Here is a 19,401-nt window from a genome sequence, read left to right on the forward strand (position 1 = left end):
CTTTTATAATATAGATACACTACTAGGATGAACACTGTTGAATAAAGTTAATGAACTTGCTTTGTTGAGAGTGGAAAAAATGTAGTTAACAATATTAATAAAACCATAGCAACAAGTTGGTATTAAACCATTGAGTTTTTACATGAGGTAAAAAGGATAATATTATGCGATTTACGTCAGGTGTATATATTTCAGAATTAATTATTTACGACTTGTAATTAATTTATGAGATTTTTTTTAAATTATACGATATTACGATTTATTTACCTTTTTAAAATTCTAAAATAGGCAAAATAAAATAATTAACCTTTCATTTTCACGCGGGAAAGATAATGTCAAGTTTGGCAACTTTAGTTCAAAAATTCAAATAGGTGCGTATGGTGTTTCAGTTGCGTTCATTTCTTGTTATTTAAAAATGTAAGTTTTTTATTGTATTTAATGCTTGATTTTCGTCTGAATTGATATAATAACAATACCGAAGTCATATTACATCCCATGACAATCAACTGAGATGCTAAAATGCTTTATCTAATGCGTATTTGCACAAAATGATAAATTTCAATGTCACTTGCAGTTGACATTGAACTTGTCCAATTTTATGTGAAACTACGACCTTACGATCAATAAACAGCATCCCTACGCGATCTGTCATTGAACCCCGTCCACACAAATAAAATCATCAAGATTTTCTTACATTCCTTCTATGTTATAGACTGAAATGTCACATTTGATATTTATGAAGGTAAACTTTCGATGTTTGTTCGAAATATGAATTATAATCCCGCTCGTTCCAATTTTAAAATTAAGAATGCCTCAAAGTTTATTATTAAACGTCACCGAGCTGTCATGTTTATATTTTCCGTGATGTGTTTACAGCTTTGAATCTTAAGAAAAATGTCGCACGCCGTGTGGCGTTTTGAACTGTCGGTTCCGGAGCTGGTTTCCGAGTTCAGGGACATTCTGCAGCGAACGACCCCGCTGCAAGCGGTTCAAGTGCGCTCTGAATGGGCTTTCAGAGCTCAATTGGTCCTAGAACCGGCTGGCTGGGATGCTTTATGGAGATTGCCAAGGGATACTTGTCAACAATTAGGTAATATTTATATTAAATAGGCACCTACCTATTCAGTTAATTATTTTTTTGTTTGTTTATGTTTACTGCAAGCAGAGAATTACTCATTCGATTTTAACTGGGAGATCGTTTAGTATGCGTTTCTGCAAGAGTCACTGTTAGTAACCTTCAACCGGTCAGTAACTCATGTCAGACTCAACTCAAGAATTGCCTTATGCGTTATTTCTGTTTTGAATTTTGAAATTAGTTAGCAAACGCATGAATGAATCATAAAATTGGTAAACTTCACAAATATTAACATCACTCAGTTGCCGTTCCGATATATTATTTATTCGCGCAGCTCACGTTAAACTATATCAGTTTCACAGGTCATGTTGTACTCCCGGAATTACATCTTCTTGAACAATCAAGTCATGAATAAAATATGCTTCTTGAACCAGAATCAACTCGTCAGTGCAAAGAGATCATCCCCTTTTTTTCAGTGACCCCTGTCGTATGACTTAAGCACACAATACAGATTAAGAGATAAATGAACAGATAGAAATAAGAAAGCCATGGACCAAGGCTTCGAAGCCAGTTTTGGTTTATGACATAATGCCAGATATTATACAAAGCCTGCTGAATGTCCTCAATACTATCATTGTTGAATGTGCGTTTTGTTTACGTAATAAACTTTAACACATATTATGATACAAGTGTAAAAAAGAACACGTTTAATTTATCACATATTTCTCCACACTCAAGAAACGTACTATCTTACAGCCACACCCAGATGATAACCCACTTTTAGCCCCATATTTCTGTGTTCCCTTTTTAAACATATTAGTGTGGTTTTCTTCCCCACTGAATTGTGCACTATGTTCCGCAGGTGTCCGCTTCCCATGCGTGGTGTACGTGACAGTGGAAGAGCTGAACGTGGACAGTGTCCTCTCGGCCGAGGTGGAGGTCATCGGGGTGCAGGAGGAGAAGGTGCATCTGCCGGCGCGCCATTGTGTCCCTCTGCAGCAGCTATGGCCACTCAAGCAGCAGCCCAACAACGCCCTCGATGTTAAAGCCACGGCTCACTTCATTCACTTGTACAGGTTAGCATTCTCTTCTATCCGTTTTATAACCATACTGGAGCGGACCGTAAGTTAAAAATTCACATGTTGTTTCAAGTGTGTGCGAGACGAGCATTGGCCCAATAGACTGGGTGAATGGCTAAATCCACTAAATAGTAGGGAAATAGTATTTTACCATTTTTTAATACATTAATTTTGGAGGTTATAAAATTTGTTTATTTAAGCACAATAGAACTTGAAATTGTAAAAATAATACAAAAAATTATGTTTTAATCATCCTTTTTTTTATTCGAAAGATCAATACAGTACACTCTCAGTAATCCGCCGCTCGATTATCTGACAACTACTATAATCCGCCGTTATTTTTACTAGTTGAAAGCACAAAATCAAGCTCTATAATTCGCCGGTATTCGATTGTCAAATTCAGTAGTCCGCCGCAAGTATACAATGCAGATGAGACGGGCTGGGCTTATTTTGGAAACTTCTCCTTCGTAAAACGTACGTTCATAGCGAAGATAGTAATGTACCAGGGAGGAAAGTGCCCAAGGACCGCATCACAGTTATGCCGTGCTCCAATGCAACCGGAGCACACAAAATGAATCTTTTGGTCATAGGGAAAGCCAGGAATCCTAAGTCATTCAAGAATATCTGCCTCACTGAACAACTGGTTGTGTCAAGTGATTTACTGTTTAATATCTAGTTAATAATCTTACAATAAATAATTCAGAGGCGTCAAATCGCACGACCTTGAAGGCCAATTGGCGTGTCTATTTCTCGAAATCAACTTATCCCGCATGTAGCGCTATCCTGTTGAAACCACGTCTCGTCCAGATCAATGTCATCAATATTTTAAAAAAAAAATCCATTATCAATGTCCGGTAATGATCTCCATTGACCTTAATGCGAGCTTCGTTCTCATTTTTGATGAAATAAGGTCCAACGATGCCACCGGTGTGTAAACATTTTTGTGGATGTAGTGGAGTTTGTAGAGTCTTCTGAATTGGTCTCACTCCATATGCGGCAATTTTTCTTACAATTCCATTAAACCAAAAATGAGCCTCATCGCTGAACGCAGTTTTGCAGTAAAACAACATCTACAAGTTGCGCAAATCGGCGACTGATTTTCAAAGTGAATTTGGCTAATTTGGTAGTGTTGTTCAAGCGTGACTATTCATGATGATTTGCCAGACTATACTGGTCGTAAATGTCAAAAAGTGAGCGAAGTATCACAGCTCGGTTTGAATACAACTGACATTTTTTTTCGATTGTTTCTACAATCCGATGTGGATTGGTCACCTCATGAAAAGGTTTCCCAAGTTTCAAGGGTTTTGAGCGAATGAATTGTATATTGGAGAATGTGATATTTGTAATCTACAAATTTGTCTTACTGGTAGATATTTCTACACTCAAATATGGCTGCCGTGGGATCTGGATGGAGACGAGTCGGGCACGTCTTCGGGCTGCTGGTTTGCACGTAACGTAGAGGCAAGGTGCTCCATGTGGTCACAGGGCTGCGGCAGTGCCCCGCCCGAATTGTTGACCCGCCTCATTCAAGATGCTCAGCGCCTCCAGCAGAGGATCTCCGAGATGGAAGACACAATGCCCAGCGACACCGATGACGATTTCTTAGGTCAGTGATGCATCAGCATAGAAGCACATGTTAGAAATATGTTACTGCCAAAGGTTGGTAAGTCGATAATAATTGAGCTATTTAGGGTTAACAACCGATTATGAGTGTGTATAAATATGTATGCTAGAAAAAAAAATCAAGGTCATCCAATATATGGAACATGAACATAAAGCATAAAGAAATTAGCATTATGCCTGATTTTAGAGGGCATGTCAAACTTCAAATTGTAATTACTCCATAACTTTCGAGACTTATCAACTTTTGGCAGTAACCTAGTAGATAGCATAGAGGCGAAATACTCACCCAGAAAATGAAAGACATGAGTTGAAGTCCCGCTCAGTTCAACTTTTTTTTTTAGATTTTTTTTATGTATGTTTCTAAGGTTTTTCAAAATTGGGTTTTTTCTTGATGAATCTAACATGCCTTGTATTGTACATTTTTTTTGTTCGTTTTAGATTGCAGTAAAGAGGATGTATCAAAACTGGTCCAATTATATTACGAGCTTCAGCAGGTGAGGCTGCGCTGGGAAGCCTTGCAGAACCCTGCCCTGCGCAGATTTTCTCCAGACGCCGTCAACAACAAACCCCTACCGGGAAACCCACAGGTATTATACATTCAAGTTACCGCTTTCGTGATTGTTTGTAAGTGGTTTCCTAGCTTACTAGAACGCCTGTCTCTGAAGCTTTACTTCAGATTAGAATCCCCTAATAATAATAATGATACATCTGCAATATTTGCACTTTGTGCGGTCTGCGAAAAATTAAAACGTGGATAAATGGGTCATACTGATAAAAGCTACATATATGATATGTTAAGATTTTGAGGTGCAGATCATTTATTCAGTGTATTATCTGAATTATAAATACTTCGAAGAAAGCAAATTTCACACCTGTTTGTCGTATAATTGCAGAGGATAATAGTTTGGACGGGTGGCCCCCTGGAGTCTCACGTGTCGTGCCTGGAGTCGGCCAAGCGCTGGCTCCTCTCCCACGGAATGTCTGACGCTGCGAACAACATGGATGTGGGATGCGCCCCCTCTCTTCAGTCCGCCTTGCGTCCACACAGACCGCCTCCATCGTCTGTGGTTATGTTGTGCGGCGGAAAGCATTTCCTGCCCGCCGATACGCACCTCGGTGATGACTACACAGTGAGTATTGATTACGCCATTTTATTCTTTATCAACCGTGTTCTTTCTTTTTTGTTCACGTCTGCTCTTTAGGTCCTGTTTGGAAGTACAGATAATTAAGTTAATACGGTTTCTATTTAGCCGGTTCTATGTCTTCAGCGAGTTTTATTTCTCTATGAGGCCATGATCGACAGGCTGCACATACTAATCTTGTCCGACTTTAAACTCAAATTACTAGCCACTGTCGATTGATTTACATAATCTACAAAAATTAATCACACAGTGCCATCTGTTTGAATAATTATGAAATACTAAGCCACAAATTGTCAAATTGTCGGTATTACACTGATTGTATTAAGAGCTTCGCTCTACATTCAACATGTGTCATTAAAAATCTGCGGCCTGTCAGATACTGCCATAGTAATATCGTGAGGCATAGAAAAGGTTAGTATGTAGTAAATTATTCTTGAATAGTTACTGGTGTTGGTGAGAGAGGATCCCATCTCTTTCTATGAGTTAAGCAAAGACAAATCCTTTATTTTGTAGTAGGTATTAATAATTATTGTGTTATAACTGAAATAGCTATCGACCAATCAACCAACGTGTAGAATATAATATTTATGTATTATCATTTTACATATTGGATGGCTGAGCCGGAGGTAATGTGTCGGCTTTTAATGTTGTGGGTACTGGGTTCAAAATGAGTATTGGAAATCAAGAGTATGGACCTAATAGGTTGAGCCCACGATGGCCGAACGGGTGTGTATTGTTTAGGAAAATTCAGATGTTTTTTCATAATGTGTATTTGGAAATGGACCTTATAGGTTGAGCAAGTGGCTAACATCCATTTCTCATAAAATAACAATGCATCAAATTATGTCATTTATTCATCATTTATCATGGGTTGAATTGTGAAGTTAAAATCAGTTTGTTGCACACATGCATCTGTGAAAAAAAACTTATTAATTGGAGTGTATGTTGAATAGAACTAAAAAGTCTATCTTCACGTTACCAGATAGCAGCTGTCACGGAAGGCGTGTCTATAACATGTCCAGAAGCTCGTGCAACCGCTCTGCCGATCAGCGGCTCCATCATACTCACAGGGGTTGAAGTAAATTGCGGAGACGCCAGCACGGGCGTGGCTGTACGAGCTGGAACCGTGCAGTTGAAGAACTGCCGCCTCGCTACGGCTAGGGGATCCCCCTCACAGGCTGTCCTTGCGCACAGGGCCACCCGGCTCAGAATGACCAATTGCCACCTGAAGGGATTCTACACGGGAGTCGTTGCACATGCCAACTCACAGGTGAGCACTATAACTCAACCATATAACAAAGTAAATATGACGACATTTGCTTGTTCATTAGCACATTTGCACATGTTTTCCTTCCGCAATGGAATATAAATGAACATAGTCATTTGTAGACTGTTTTTTTAATGTTTGCGGACTTTAGTATTTTGGTCTCCCCCACTGGGCATTTGATTTAACTATTTAATAACGGGCTTTTGTGGTTTGAATCAAGGTACCGATAATAAGAAAAGAAGGACATATTCTTCTGGCATTGCGGCCACAACAAAATCAATTTGGAACGGTGTTAGTGTCATTTGAAAATAACGATACAATCATCTAAATGAGTCGCCTACACTCCCAGAAGAATCTACTACTACTGTTGTACTTACGTTGATTCTGATAAAAAAAATAGCTGACATCAGAATATCTCCAAATTTTAGTCTTGAAGTACATGCATTTGCTAACATTTTAATGGACTATTTTTATTTTCAACGATTAATTCACTTTAAGAAAGAATATAATATTCTTCTTGAAGATAAGTACATATTTTGAAAACACCTCAGAAACATGTCTACTAGAGATGTTTTCAAATTATGTATGTACAGTAGAACCTCGATATAACCAATGACATATTAAATGGACGAATCACTTCATACCCGGCGCGCACGAGAAATTGTCCATGAAAGTCATTCACAGATGTATAGGTAGATGTCACGTGACCATTGACGTATCCGTTTCCATTATGCGATACAAGCTTCGAGAATTTATAGTAATATAACCTTTATTGTAATGGCGTATTAGTGTCATGACTCATTGCGTTAGAAACAGATTCTCGGTTACTTACGACTTCTCGGAGATTAGACGCAAGCGAGCCCAGCGAATCACAGGCGACTGACCGTCCAATGGTTCCTGTTATTCAATTGCATTGAATAAACATTCATCAATATCTTAACACTTTACGGTCCGGTCACGCCACATTGGCGTCCTTTGCAAGCCGAACGTTACGATCCGGTGACGCCTACGTGGCGTCCTCACATAGGCATATCTTTACTGTGAAAAATAAATATGAAATTTAATATTTGGTTGCAAGATCTATCGACAGATGGTTGAATGACATGTGCAAGAAGTAAAAGCATGATGGAAAAAAAATATTTCGGGGTTTTTACAGAGATGGCGGACGTAATACCATTCAGTATTTTTTTTGTACCTATACCATTTTTTTTATTAGTTACAAGCCCATTTCTAGACGGCTGAATCACGAGACGTAAACGAAAACGGTAATAAACACTCAATGTTATATTCCAGTGTCGTCACTTCAATGTCGAAATTTAATTGTCGACCCTTTTCAGTGGTAGTCACCCATTTATGAACCTGCATTCTTTTTTTTTTAAATGAACGCGATTTTTCGCTATGAAATTGCATCCTATTTGATAATTTGTCATTAATGGTTTATTACCCATGAAACATCCACCCACCATGCTTCATCATCCATGATAGAAATCTTAACTTGAAAATGAGAATAGTTATAAATGTGAACTTGTATCGCGTTGTCATTTTCGTTCGCTTTTTTCGGGAGATTATTGCTTGTGTAACTGCATAAATAATAGCTATTATTATTTATATTGCACTAATTTCATTGAAAAAATAATTAATCTAAGTATATTTCAGCTAGGATATATATTTTTTATTAGTTTTATCTCCAAAAAAACTTTTTAAAATGGAGGACCATTCGTTTTTAAACAGAGGAAAACTATGCGGATTGTATGTCAGATATTCCCAGTGACTGAAGATATCGGAGATTTTAGTGTAATTTTCAATCACAATCAAATATTTCCGGGGATTTCCGACACTAATAAACGTTTAAGAAGAAAGTGTAAAGTGTGTTCCTCACATAAACTTCGAAAAGAAACTATTTACATGTCCAAAGAGTGTAAAGTACCTCTACATCTACATATTGGTAATTGGTTTTCTTCGTATAATTTAAAAAAAAGTGTAGTAGTTGTTAGTTCATTTTACATTCATAGTTTTATAAACTATTTCAAATAATTTCAGCTTTAGTGTGATAATAATTATTTCGTGCCTAGCCAGTTATCTAAAGGTATTATCCATAAGATTGAGTGTTGATTCAAATATTTTTGTGGAATGTAGATGTTTGTTTTACAATCCTATTGCTCATAGATTTTGTTATATGAATTTTTTACGCACGCCTCTGCACTGTTATTGGATGGTCTCGATTCCTACAATAATACCAAATTGTAATAAACGGTGGGAATGTATATGCGTGCATTTTATTTATTTGAATTTACTCGAAAATATGCACGCCACTGCACTGCCTCAGCCATAAAACCCATAAATCAGATTAGTGTTCGTTCGGGAATGAATGTGCATTTATTTTTAAACACTTCACAGTTTGTGTGAAGTCTTTGTTATTTTATTATATTTGATAATCAGAGATATGAGTAGTAGCGCTAAAAATGAATTGATACGTATTCTATAGCGGTGTAAAACATTTTGTATTTGAATATTTATTACATTTTTTAATTAAAAAATAATATATTGTGATTGCTTTATATCAATAGGCTGTTTCCTTTACATTATATTTAACAAATTGAACTAATCTAATAACATATAATAAACAATTTACGAAAATTTACAAATTATATACTTTACCTTTATGGAACGCGGGCCAGAGGTTGACAAGTGTTAAATAAATGACACAATTTGATGCATTGATATATTTTAAGTATTTTCTGAAAATTTTATTGAAATATATCAATAGGTTCAAAAGTTATATCATTTTTAACTTCGCGATCGAAATTTGTTGATTTTCATTAAAAAATACCGGATATTGGCGTAGGTTCTTCGCGAAAATTCGCGGACCGTATAGTGTTAAAATGGCATTTTATAAATAATAAATAATACTAACACATGCAAAGTGATATCCCATCTTTCTTGGAGTGTTTGGTAGATTTTTTTACAATTTTTAACTAGGCACATTGGCATTTTGTAACATAATAATAACGGTGGAGTCGAAACCTGACAGTCAGAAATTTTGTATGGGCAGACCCAGCGGTGTCGCCAGACCGCTTGCAAGCAGAATGTTCATTTGAGCGTAGGATACCGATATTAAAATATGAATTTCGCCATCCGGCAGACCCGACACAAAGTGAGTGTCATTTTATTTTCTAGATGCTTCGTCCATATTAATGTCATTGGATATAACGGACTTCGGATATAACAGACAAAATATCCAGTCAGATGTGCAAATTGTGCGTATGATAATCATGTCATACCTCTCGTACTCGAATTCGGGTCATAATGCCGTCCTGCTCGTAGACTGAACGTAGCACTGACGTTTGCAACAGTGACCGCTAATTCACACAGCTGCACAGCAGTTTAATTTGTTTACTCCAAGTGAATTGATGCATTTATTACTCCAATCAATAAGTTTAAATTGGTAACTACAATTAAACACATCGTCGCAATCCTACCCTTAAAACATGGACAAACGGGAAAGAATTTATTTAACGTTTACGTAACGGACTTTCGGCTTGAATGTACTTACCCTCATCCGCATTTTTCCGTTATATCGAGGTTCTACTGTATTTTCAATAAAGAATGTTACATTCTCAAAACTTCTGAATTATTTGTTGAATTAAAAAAAGGTAGTTTGTTTTTTATTTGTTCAGTTAAATAATTATGTACGTATAATTAAAAACAGGTTACATTACTTATAGATTTGTCAATTTTCATACGCATTCGGAAAAACTTGTTTATTATATGGGTAGAGAACTTTGCGCTCTAATGGAGACACCCTCGTCCAAATTGCTACATTACATTGAAGTTTGACTGTATCTATTTAAATATTTATTCTCATGTAAATTTTTTTTTACCAAATGTATGTTGTAATCATATACATATTGAATTTTTCTGTTTATTGTCCAGGTGGAACTGGAGGATTGCATCCTGGAAGACTGCGAGGTGATGCTTCAGATATACGAAGGGGCTCGCCTCTCCGTGACACGCTGCACCTTCAAAGGCTTCTCGGAGGCGGCCATCCGTTACCAGACCACCCTCGTCACTGACTCTTCAAAAGGAAACACTGATCTCCTCAGAAGGTACTCACCTCCCTATGTTTATGTCATGCCTTTTACCGTATCAACATAAAATTGTTCTAAGTATATGTTTTAGCATGTGGGTAAACTTCTGCGTAGGAAATACGACTCCGTTTTCGTAAGATATGGAAAGAAAATGTAGACATACTTACACGCTGATACGGCTTTATTTTCTTCACGGCTTCTTTGACTAGAGAAGGTCGATGTGTTGGTATTGACTATTGTGAATTAATTAATATCTTTTCGGGCAATCTGGAGATGGCGTTGTTGTTGAACATTGACCGTTGGTGGCCGATGGAACGGTCGAGATGTAAGAAGGACCTATGGCTCCTTTCCTTGCTTACATGATGTGAAGGTCGGTGAGGTAGGAAAGAGGTAGGGCAACGACGACTCTAGGGGGACTCATGGAGAGACAGCGGTTTGGATCTTCTACCTCAATTTTCCGATTGAAAATTGATTGCCTGCATTTTTCCTGTTGGAGAGAGACTTCCTGTTGAGATTCTTGGGACAGTCCCAGAGAATTCAACTTTTACGCGTTGTCAGAAACTTTTCCCGGCGCTCTTTCGACACACATGTTTTTGATTGAATGGTTTATATCGTACTGTTATCCGGTTGCCTATGTTATAAACACTCTTCCTTCCCTATGAAGCGTAGTGTAAAGGCTCAATGACATTGAGCTACTTTACAATCTACAAGCCGGCAAATTTACAATCTGCTTGTAAACTCGCCCAGTGTCATCATCGAACTAGCTAACAAGTAGATAGTAAACAATCTACTGAGAAAAGTTGAAAGCCGGGCTACTTTACTCGCTATTCGTTGGCGTGTGGGCCGATCTGAGTCTGCGCAGTAGAGTGATAGTGGTCGACAATACGTCCAAATAGTACCAAAAATGACGTTTTAAGATACATAAAGTATAATATCCAATGTACCCTTACAATATTGGGGTCTGGCGTCAATCCCATCATCATCATCATCAGGGGCGCGACAACCCGGTGTGGGTCTTGGCCTCCTCCAACAGCTCCCTCCACCTGTCCCTATCCAGTGTGGCCGCTTTCCAATTTGGTACCCCCAGAATACGGCAGTCACTGGCAGCTCCATCTAACCAGCGACTCTTTGGCCTCCCTCTTCTTCTACGTCCTATTGGATTGCTGGACATCACTCTCTTTGCCGGTTCATTGTCATTCATACGGTGCACGTGATCTAGCCATCGCAGTCTCCCAATCTTAATTGATTGAACTGCGCTGCAATCTTCGTACAGTCCGTAGAGCTCAGCATTATATCTTCTCCTCCAATTGGTGCCATCCCTGATCGGTCCATATATACGGCGTAGAATTTTTCTTTCAAAGATGTTCAGGGCTCGTTCATTTCGCAGAGTTAATGTCCAGGTTTCCGATGCGTAGGTGAGCACTGGCTTTACAAGTGTTTTGTAAAGAGTGCTTTTAGTTCGACGAGATAGTAAGCGGGACTTAAAATGTCTTAACAGGCCAAAGTAGCATTTATTCGCATACATGATTCTCTTGTTGATTTCTTCTGTAATATCATTATGTCGAGTTACAAGAGATCCAAGGTATATGAAACTGTCGACCGTAACAAACTTGTATGCAGGCGTCAATCCCAATGAACTTTTAATTACATTCACCGCAACTTAAAGAAACAACATATGGATTTAACTCGCTAGCTTGTTGGCTTCTTAGCGAGTGGAAAGTTTTGTGTGTCATCATCACAATCGCACTAGCTTACTCGCCCACTTTTAAACTCGCCGACTAGCAGCTTGTAAAGTAGCTCAATGTCATCGATGCTTTAGAAAAAAAATATGTCAGCTCCCTAAGTGTCATTTGTAGTGAACTGAGGCCGTGTCAACATAGAACAGACTTATAAGATCAAAATGTAAAAGCTGGTTGCAATAGATTTTAAAGGTTATTTTAGTTTATGACTTAATAACAGTCTGAATGATTTTTTTTATTTTTCAGTTACAGCGACATCAAAATAACAGACTGCATGTTCTCGGAGAGTGACGTGAGCCAGGTCTTCATCGCACCACTCGATGAGCACGCCTGCCCTGAGATAGAAGGAGAGATCTCCAATTTCTAAACGATTATTGTTTCACAAGCAAATAATGTTTTCTGTAACAATTCAACTGCCATATGCATTTATAGATCAATCAACATTTTTTTGATAACTGAGATAATTAAAGTGCCGAGGATCGAACTAATACAAGTACAACGTTGACCAAACTTAGTAAACCGACTTCCAAGTTAAATGCACGGTTGTAAATTCTACGTAATTGTTTTCAATATTCTGTAAATATGTGAGCTTTTTCTAATATGATCTATTATTGAATATGTATACATAATTTGAAAACATGTATTAGAAAAAAAGATGCCTGACGGGACTTGAATCTGTCACCACTGGATTCATGCCAACGTGCTTTACCAATTAAGCTATAGGCATCCTACTTAATTACGACAAATTTAACTAGTAGTTCTTACATGAAATGCTTATCAAATTGCGTTAATGTTGGTTTTTGTGTTATCAACCAACGCCCGGATCACTCCAAATTTTTGTTATAACGTACATGCACTTGCTAATAGTTCATTAAACCTGTAGTTTAATTGGTACACCATATTGGCACGAATCCAGTGGTTACATGTTCAAGTCCCGTTGTACATTTGAATGATAGATATATTTCTGTGAATATTAACTAAATATTTCTTCGAATTTATGTTCCGTTGACAGATAATCAGTTAAAAGTCATGTCAAACAATGTAATATTATCAAAATTTTGTGTGGAAATATTGAAATAATAAATCGTCATATTTTTCTAATTTAAAATATGATAACGGCGGATAGAAGAAACTAATGTTGAAACCAGTTAGTTGCGTTTGAAACACAAAAGCATAGTTTATCGTAAATATTGAATTGTGGATTTATCATAATTTGGAAATGATAATAGTATCTAATTCACGTAGATATTATATCCGTCGATCGCGGATTGGATTCTGTTTGATCGCACCATCATAGGTCAAATAGAAATTGAGTCGTGAAAATCTATAAAGCGTATACATTCTGTTGCAATAATATGATATGATTTAACAAGCTTTCTTCAAAGTAACATTGTCGTGACGCTTGATTCATAATGCATCGCTCATGGCCTGCCGCAGGAGTGAGGGGACGAGAAGATATGAATTTGGACATGCCTGAAATAGATTCATAATATTATGTCCATTTCGCCTTCGATTTTCTTAAAACATAACTTTTACGTACGAATGAATGTTATCAGAATCTGCGTGTTATATTGTTTCTTGATCTACAAATGCATAATACTGTCCAATAATTTACTCGTATGGTGGCATTGTTGATAATATTTTTGAATTACACCAAATTGAAGGTTAAATTATATGTTTTGTAAAAATATGGGAATAAAAGCGATGCTATGTTTTTACATTCCATCTTGAAATTTATATAATAAGGGACAGTACGCAATGGGGAGAAACAGTGAAGGAAAAAGAGTTTTTCTCAATGTTACGATGTTTGGTTACCATAGATACAGACGTTAAGAATTGAATGCATAGTAAAATGGATTCAATATTGTCTGTTGGGTATAACAAAAAAATATTAATTCTTACATCTCATTCGACCATGTCCGATCCTAATAAGATCATGTTGGTGTTTTGTAAAAAGGGCGAATCAACCATTTTGACGAAATCGAGATTTTAATGAAAATACAATATGTACCCCACTAGCTTTGTTGTGTAAAAACGGCGAATTTGTGTATCCGCAGGAAAGTACTTAAAAAAGATAATCGACTAAAATTAAATTAATTAAAATTACGAATAAAAAGCGAATGTGACATATTAGGCCTTTTAAAATAGTATATAATAATGCCTATTATAATGACAGTATTCTTTCTAAGCTTTATTATAAATTTGTTTGATATTTATAATCATCCACAGGTCATAAACGAATAAATGTCAATAGTTAAAAATCCTCCTGTAAAATAGCATTTTGGTTAATTCGCCCTTTTTACAAAACACCGATGATATGGGCCTGCTCAGAGTGGAGGTTTGTATTAACAGATTATGTTTTTACGAGAAATGGGTGTGTACTTTGCTAGACCCAGGATTCGAACATGGGACCCACGACTAATAGTAGAGGTAGGCTGTGAGATCTGACAAAAATAATGTACATTTTGTAAGTCATACTTATTTGTTTTCGTTGAATCAAGAAAACAAATTGCAAATGTTTTTGATTTTTGAAATTCGATTAAACCCTGCCAAACCATATTATATAAAGAGTATTCTTCTATCTATAAAATATTTAAAATTATTTATGATTTAATGGCAGGGTAGAGAAATAGTAGAGAAAAAATATTTTTTTCTAATATCATGGTTTATTTTATGCAGGGTTTAATTGAATTTTAAAAACTAACCAATATCTGCTTGTAGTTCAATGAAAACAAATGAATACGTGTATTAATTAAGGCTCTAAGTACCAAAAAGTAGTATTGCCTGTAGTTACAAAATACCGAGTCATTGCAGTAAAATTTCATGAAGCAGACCTTTTGAAAAATGTGGTTTTACAGTGTGAAGCAATCACGGCAGCTTCTATAATTTTAGGTATTAAGAACTCGCAAGTGTCAACACACCATCGTCAGCCATTTTATATTGAATGAGGTTGACTACTGTAGTGCTATTTACAGCATTATAAATAAAACAGGCCAACGGACTTACAACATCGACAGATTTAAATATTTTGCTGTATTTTTTTGACTTGCTTGAGGCACTTAGACCATAGTTGAAGTTATGTGCGTTAGTATGTAGAACACTTTATAAAAATGTTAGTTTTTTTGTTTTTGGTACTTAGCGCCTTAATTAATACACGTATTCAAATAAGTATGATTAACAAAGATTTACGTGCACCATTTATGTCAGATCTCCACAGCCTGCCTCCACCCTTCGCCGCAAATGTTAACTATGCAACGAGTGCACACTTAGTTAGTTTAACGTAACATCGGCATCTTTGCAATATTGGTTACCATTTGCTTCTCCGATTCACCCCACTGTGGATGCCGTCCATGAATATAAATAATTTTAATCGAATTTTATGTTATATTAGTTCCTAGGTTAATATAGTATCAGAAGTACACTTGTTAAGTGTAATAATAAACTATTTCACTTGCGGGCCCACGTGCCATTTAAAGGTTAAAAATTAAAACTTTTGGGTGCTTAATTTGAACTGTTATTTAAAGATGTATGTCATTATTGTGCCCTGTATTTTCTCATTCAAGAAATTCATAATAGCACATGAATTGTTCTCTTATGTTGAGTAGTTTCTTCTTCTTGGTTGTTCCCTCATGGAACCTGGTCACCTTTAAGTTCCGTCATCTTTTGAGTGACCCAAGACTTTCTACCCCCTTGGTTCTCTGCTTTTATCAGGGCCGAGAGAAGGCTGCCCCAGTAAGTTCCATTAGACTCTAATGGAACCAGTGTTCATGTCCTATCGGGCGTCCAATTTAATATTTTTAAGGTGTGTTCAAATTATGTATGTTCGAATACATTTTTCCTATGAGTTCTGTTCATACTTAGCTATCGATTTTACCAGTGGCGAAGGGTGGAAGTAGGCTGTTAAGATCCGCCATAAATAGTGCACACTAAACTTTGTCAGTCATACGTATTTGTTTTCATTGAAATAAGACTACAATTTACAGATGGTGTCGGTTAGTTTTTAAAATTCAATTAAACGCTGCGCAAACCAAGCCGTAATAGATAATAGTCAAAAAATACTCAGTTGTCTCTAAAATATAATATAAAATTATGCAATTAAATCATGCATAACTTTGGATATTTTATAGATAGAATAATATTTTTTTTATCTATTATAGTTCAGTTTCGGCAGGAATTAATGAATTTTAAAAAAATGAACCAACAATATGTGTAATATGTATTCTTAATCCAACAAAAACGAATAAGTATGAATGAAAAAGTGTGCACAATTTTGTCGTATTGCACAAAGTATACCAAAACTGTTATGGGTTGGTTAGACAGGGCTTAATTAATTTTTAAAAACTAACCAACATCACCTGTAAATTGTAGTCTTAGTTCAATAAAAACAAATACATATGACTGACAAAGTTTAATGTGCACAATTTATGGCGGATCTTAACAGCCTACCTCCACCCTTCGCCACTGGATGGTACACCTAATTCTTAATTTTCGATTTTTATACTGCACACGTGGCCCCATAAGTGCAATATGTAAAAAAACTGCTCATTACACATAATGAGTTTTACCTTTGATATAATGAATTATGTTTATTTTACTCCACTAAGTCAATATATTATTACGTTAATATTACGAAATTGATTATTACTTTTATAGAAAATTGCAGTTAAATTATTGAGAAAAAAATATTATTAACCTATTTCGATCTCAGATCTGTGTTGAATACTAAAATTAATTGTACGTTGTTTCCAGTTTTATAATTTTATTAAGACGAGCTATGCAGTCCGTTGGTTTGCATTTACCCATACAGACAATGACATGATGCATTCAAAATGTCTTAAAGCCTCTGAGTGATGATATATAGAGAGCGGCTATTGTTCGGCAAAATGAAGCCGTGTTTCTTGCGTATAACGCACAGTAGAATTTATTATTATAAACTTAACTATGAAAAGTTACATGTACTATCGTGTTGCTTCTCAGTACGGCTACCAAATTTAAACACAACATAGTTAACCAATTTAACACAAAAACAATAAATTTCAGCACCACATGCTCGCAGTTTTTAAATGAATGTAATTAGTGAAATCCGTATTTACCGGCGACGTTTACAAAAATATTTAGTTCAGCCGTAGAAAATCTATCTTACTCTAACACATAATGCGGAGATATAAGTGTGCCGAATGCTTACCTGCTCGCACTTATGGTTTGTTTTTGTTCAGGCCTTGTTTAAAGCTTTAGTGGTACAATATCAATCAGAGAAAATGGTTTCTATGTAAGTCGATAATAAATAGTGTTCTTATTACGGCTCCTTGGTGGTAAACCGACCTACTCTACGTATATTTAATAAATGTTTTTATTTAACCTGAACTTCAATATTACAAAAATGTATGTATGGCAGTATAAGGAATGTTTTCGTATTTATTTGTTGCAATCGAAGATGTTGAAAAAAAACCATCTTTGTATAAATTTAATAAAAGTAAATTGCTATGGTAAATCCTAAGGGGAGCATACGGGCCCCCACAGTGTGAAGGTTGTATTAACCGGTTCTATGACTTCAGCGAGTTTTCTTGCTCTATGAGGCCGTGATCGACATGCCGCACTCGTCTGACTTTAAACTCAAATTACTAACCACTGTCGATTGATCTGCATAATCTAAAAAATTAAACAAACCGTGACATCATCTCTGTTTGAATAATTATGAAATACTAAGTCACAAATTATCAGTATTACAGCGAGTTTAGTAGGAGCTTCACTCTACATTCAAGTGTGTCGTTAAAAATCTGCAGCCTGTCAGATATAGTAATATCGTGAGGCGTAAAAAAGGTTAACAGACTTTTCATGAGCAATAGTTGTTAGCCATTCTCTCAACCCATTGAGCCATGCACCGGATAAAATACATATTGAAAAAACAGCATGTAGTTTTACTGTAAGACAGAGCTTAAATGTATGAAAGTGAAGCTGAAAAATGGTTACTAACTCTAATGATTCAATGACACTGCAGTTTCATTTATAGCATACCTCGCACTGTTATTGGCCTGTATCTATCTAAAACCGTAATTACTATTTATTTCCAGTGTTGACATTGCAGCAACTTAATATTTATAATATGAACAATCACAAAAATGCATGTCTTATAGTAGGTGCGAGTGAGAAAGCATTTGTAATGCGTATAATCTCTGCAATATGTGTTAGAGTAAGATAAATAACTTAGTTGTGAAGTCAGTAAATATTAGTTTAACATATGTGCTTATTTTTAGTTAATCGTTGTGTGGTACTATTTGACAGGTTCGGACAGATTGTGAAAATCGGTATATGTCAAAATGCTCTGTGTAGTTCATATTTTTCTGTCAGGTTTCAGATATGTAAATTACAACTATTACGTAAAAATTCAGAAGCCGCTGAACTTTTTTGACTCATGTTTACACTTGCATTTTCTTGTTATGGTTGCGATAAATTGGCTATAATGTTGCATAATATTTGGGATATTGCGTCATGTCATTTGTATGAGTAAATGCACTAACACTCGGCGGTAGTTTTCCCTTAATATTTATAATTTATAAAAATAAATTGTAATGTTATTATTTTTATGTTTAAAATTTATTGTATTCACCCTGAAGTATTTTTTTGTTTGTTTGTTTATAGATTTCTTAGATTAAAATTTATTATAAGAGAATGTTGCATTTATCGAATAAATATATTATTATAATACTCTCAATATAATTGTTTGTTTTATTATAATTCCTCGTACAAAATAAGGGTGCAATTGATATCTAAGGGTGTTGGTTTCATCGCCTTAATTCCTTAACCCAGTCGCACATTGAAAATCATCACGACTGGGATATACCTAGTCATGAATCAAAACTGGGCGCAACAATGCAACTTTATTCCGTCCCCATAGGCCGTAATGACGTAATGTTGGCAGCCAAAATGAGTGAAATTTGTTGCATGCGACACCAGCTGTTTTTTTTCCAATCTATAGTGTCGAATTACATGTGTTTTGTGAATACCAACAAAATCACATTGACATATTCAACGGGTTCAGATGTGAGACCCGGCTTAGTGATATCAAATCGAAAGAAAAGTATCTGCTGAACCAAAAATGATCTTCATCAATGGCACTCACATCGAGCAGGTCAGCAACTATGTCTATCTCGACAACAAATGTTAATTGACAGTGGTATGTATGACAAGATTGCCCGCAGAACCAAAAAGGAAAGGAGAGTATTTGGGGGCCTGTATAGTATCTTCACAAGTGACCTATTGTGTCGTAAGCATAGTGTTCAACCAATGCTCACGTATGTTCCATTTCATTTTAGTCTCAAATTGTACCTTAGGAAATTTGTTGGATACCTACCTATTTCAGTCGTCATCGTCTATTGCGGATTAGAGCA

General features: G+C 36.1%; 1 protein-coding gene across 1 annotated transcript; it reads left to right on the forward strand.

The window, feature by feature from the left end:
* The first annotated feature begins 323 nt into the window (after window positions 1-323).
* Window positions 324-18,720, forward strand: nesd (SHC binding and spindle associated nessun dorma). The gene is made up of 9 exons (XM_085951000.1): window positions 324-417; window positions 877-1,090; window positions 1,938-2,151; window positions 3,525-3,760; window positions 4,216-4,364; window positions 4,671-4,907; window positions 5,902-6,189; window positions 10,120-10,292; window positions 12,260-18,720. The coding sequence occupies exons 2-9, from the start codon at window positions 895-897 to the stop codon at window positions 12,378-12,380; spliced, it is 1,614 nt and encodes a 537-aa protein (XP_085807126.1). The 5' UTR covers window positions 324-417; window positions 877-894; the 3' UTR covers window positions 12,381-18,720.
* Window positions 18,721-19,401: the final 681 nt, after the last annotated feature.

This window comes from Rhyacophila brunnea, unplaced genomic scaffold, assembly GCF_057557595.1.
Source record: "Rhyacophila brunnea isolate RB1 unplaced genomic scaffold, BYU_Rbru_1.0 scaffold_24, whole genome shotgun sequence".
Classification (NCBI taxonomy): domain Eukaryota; kingdom Metazoa; phylum Arthropoda; class Insecta; order Trichoptera; family Rhyacophilidae; genus Rhyacophila; species Rhyacophila brunnea.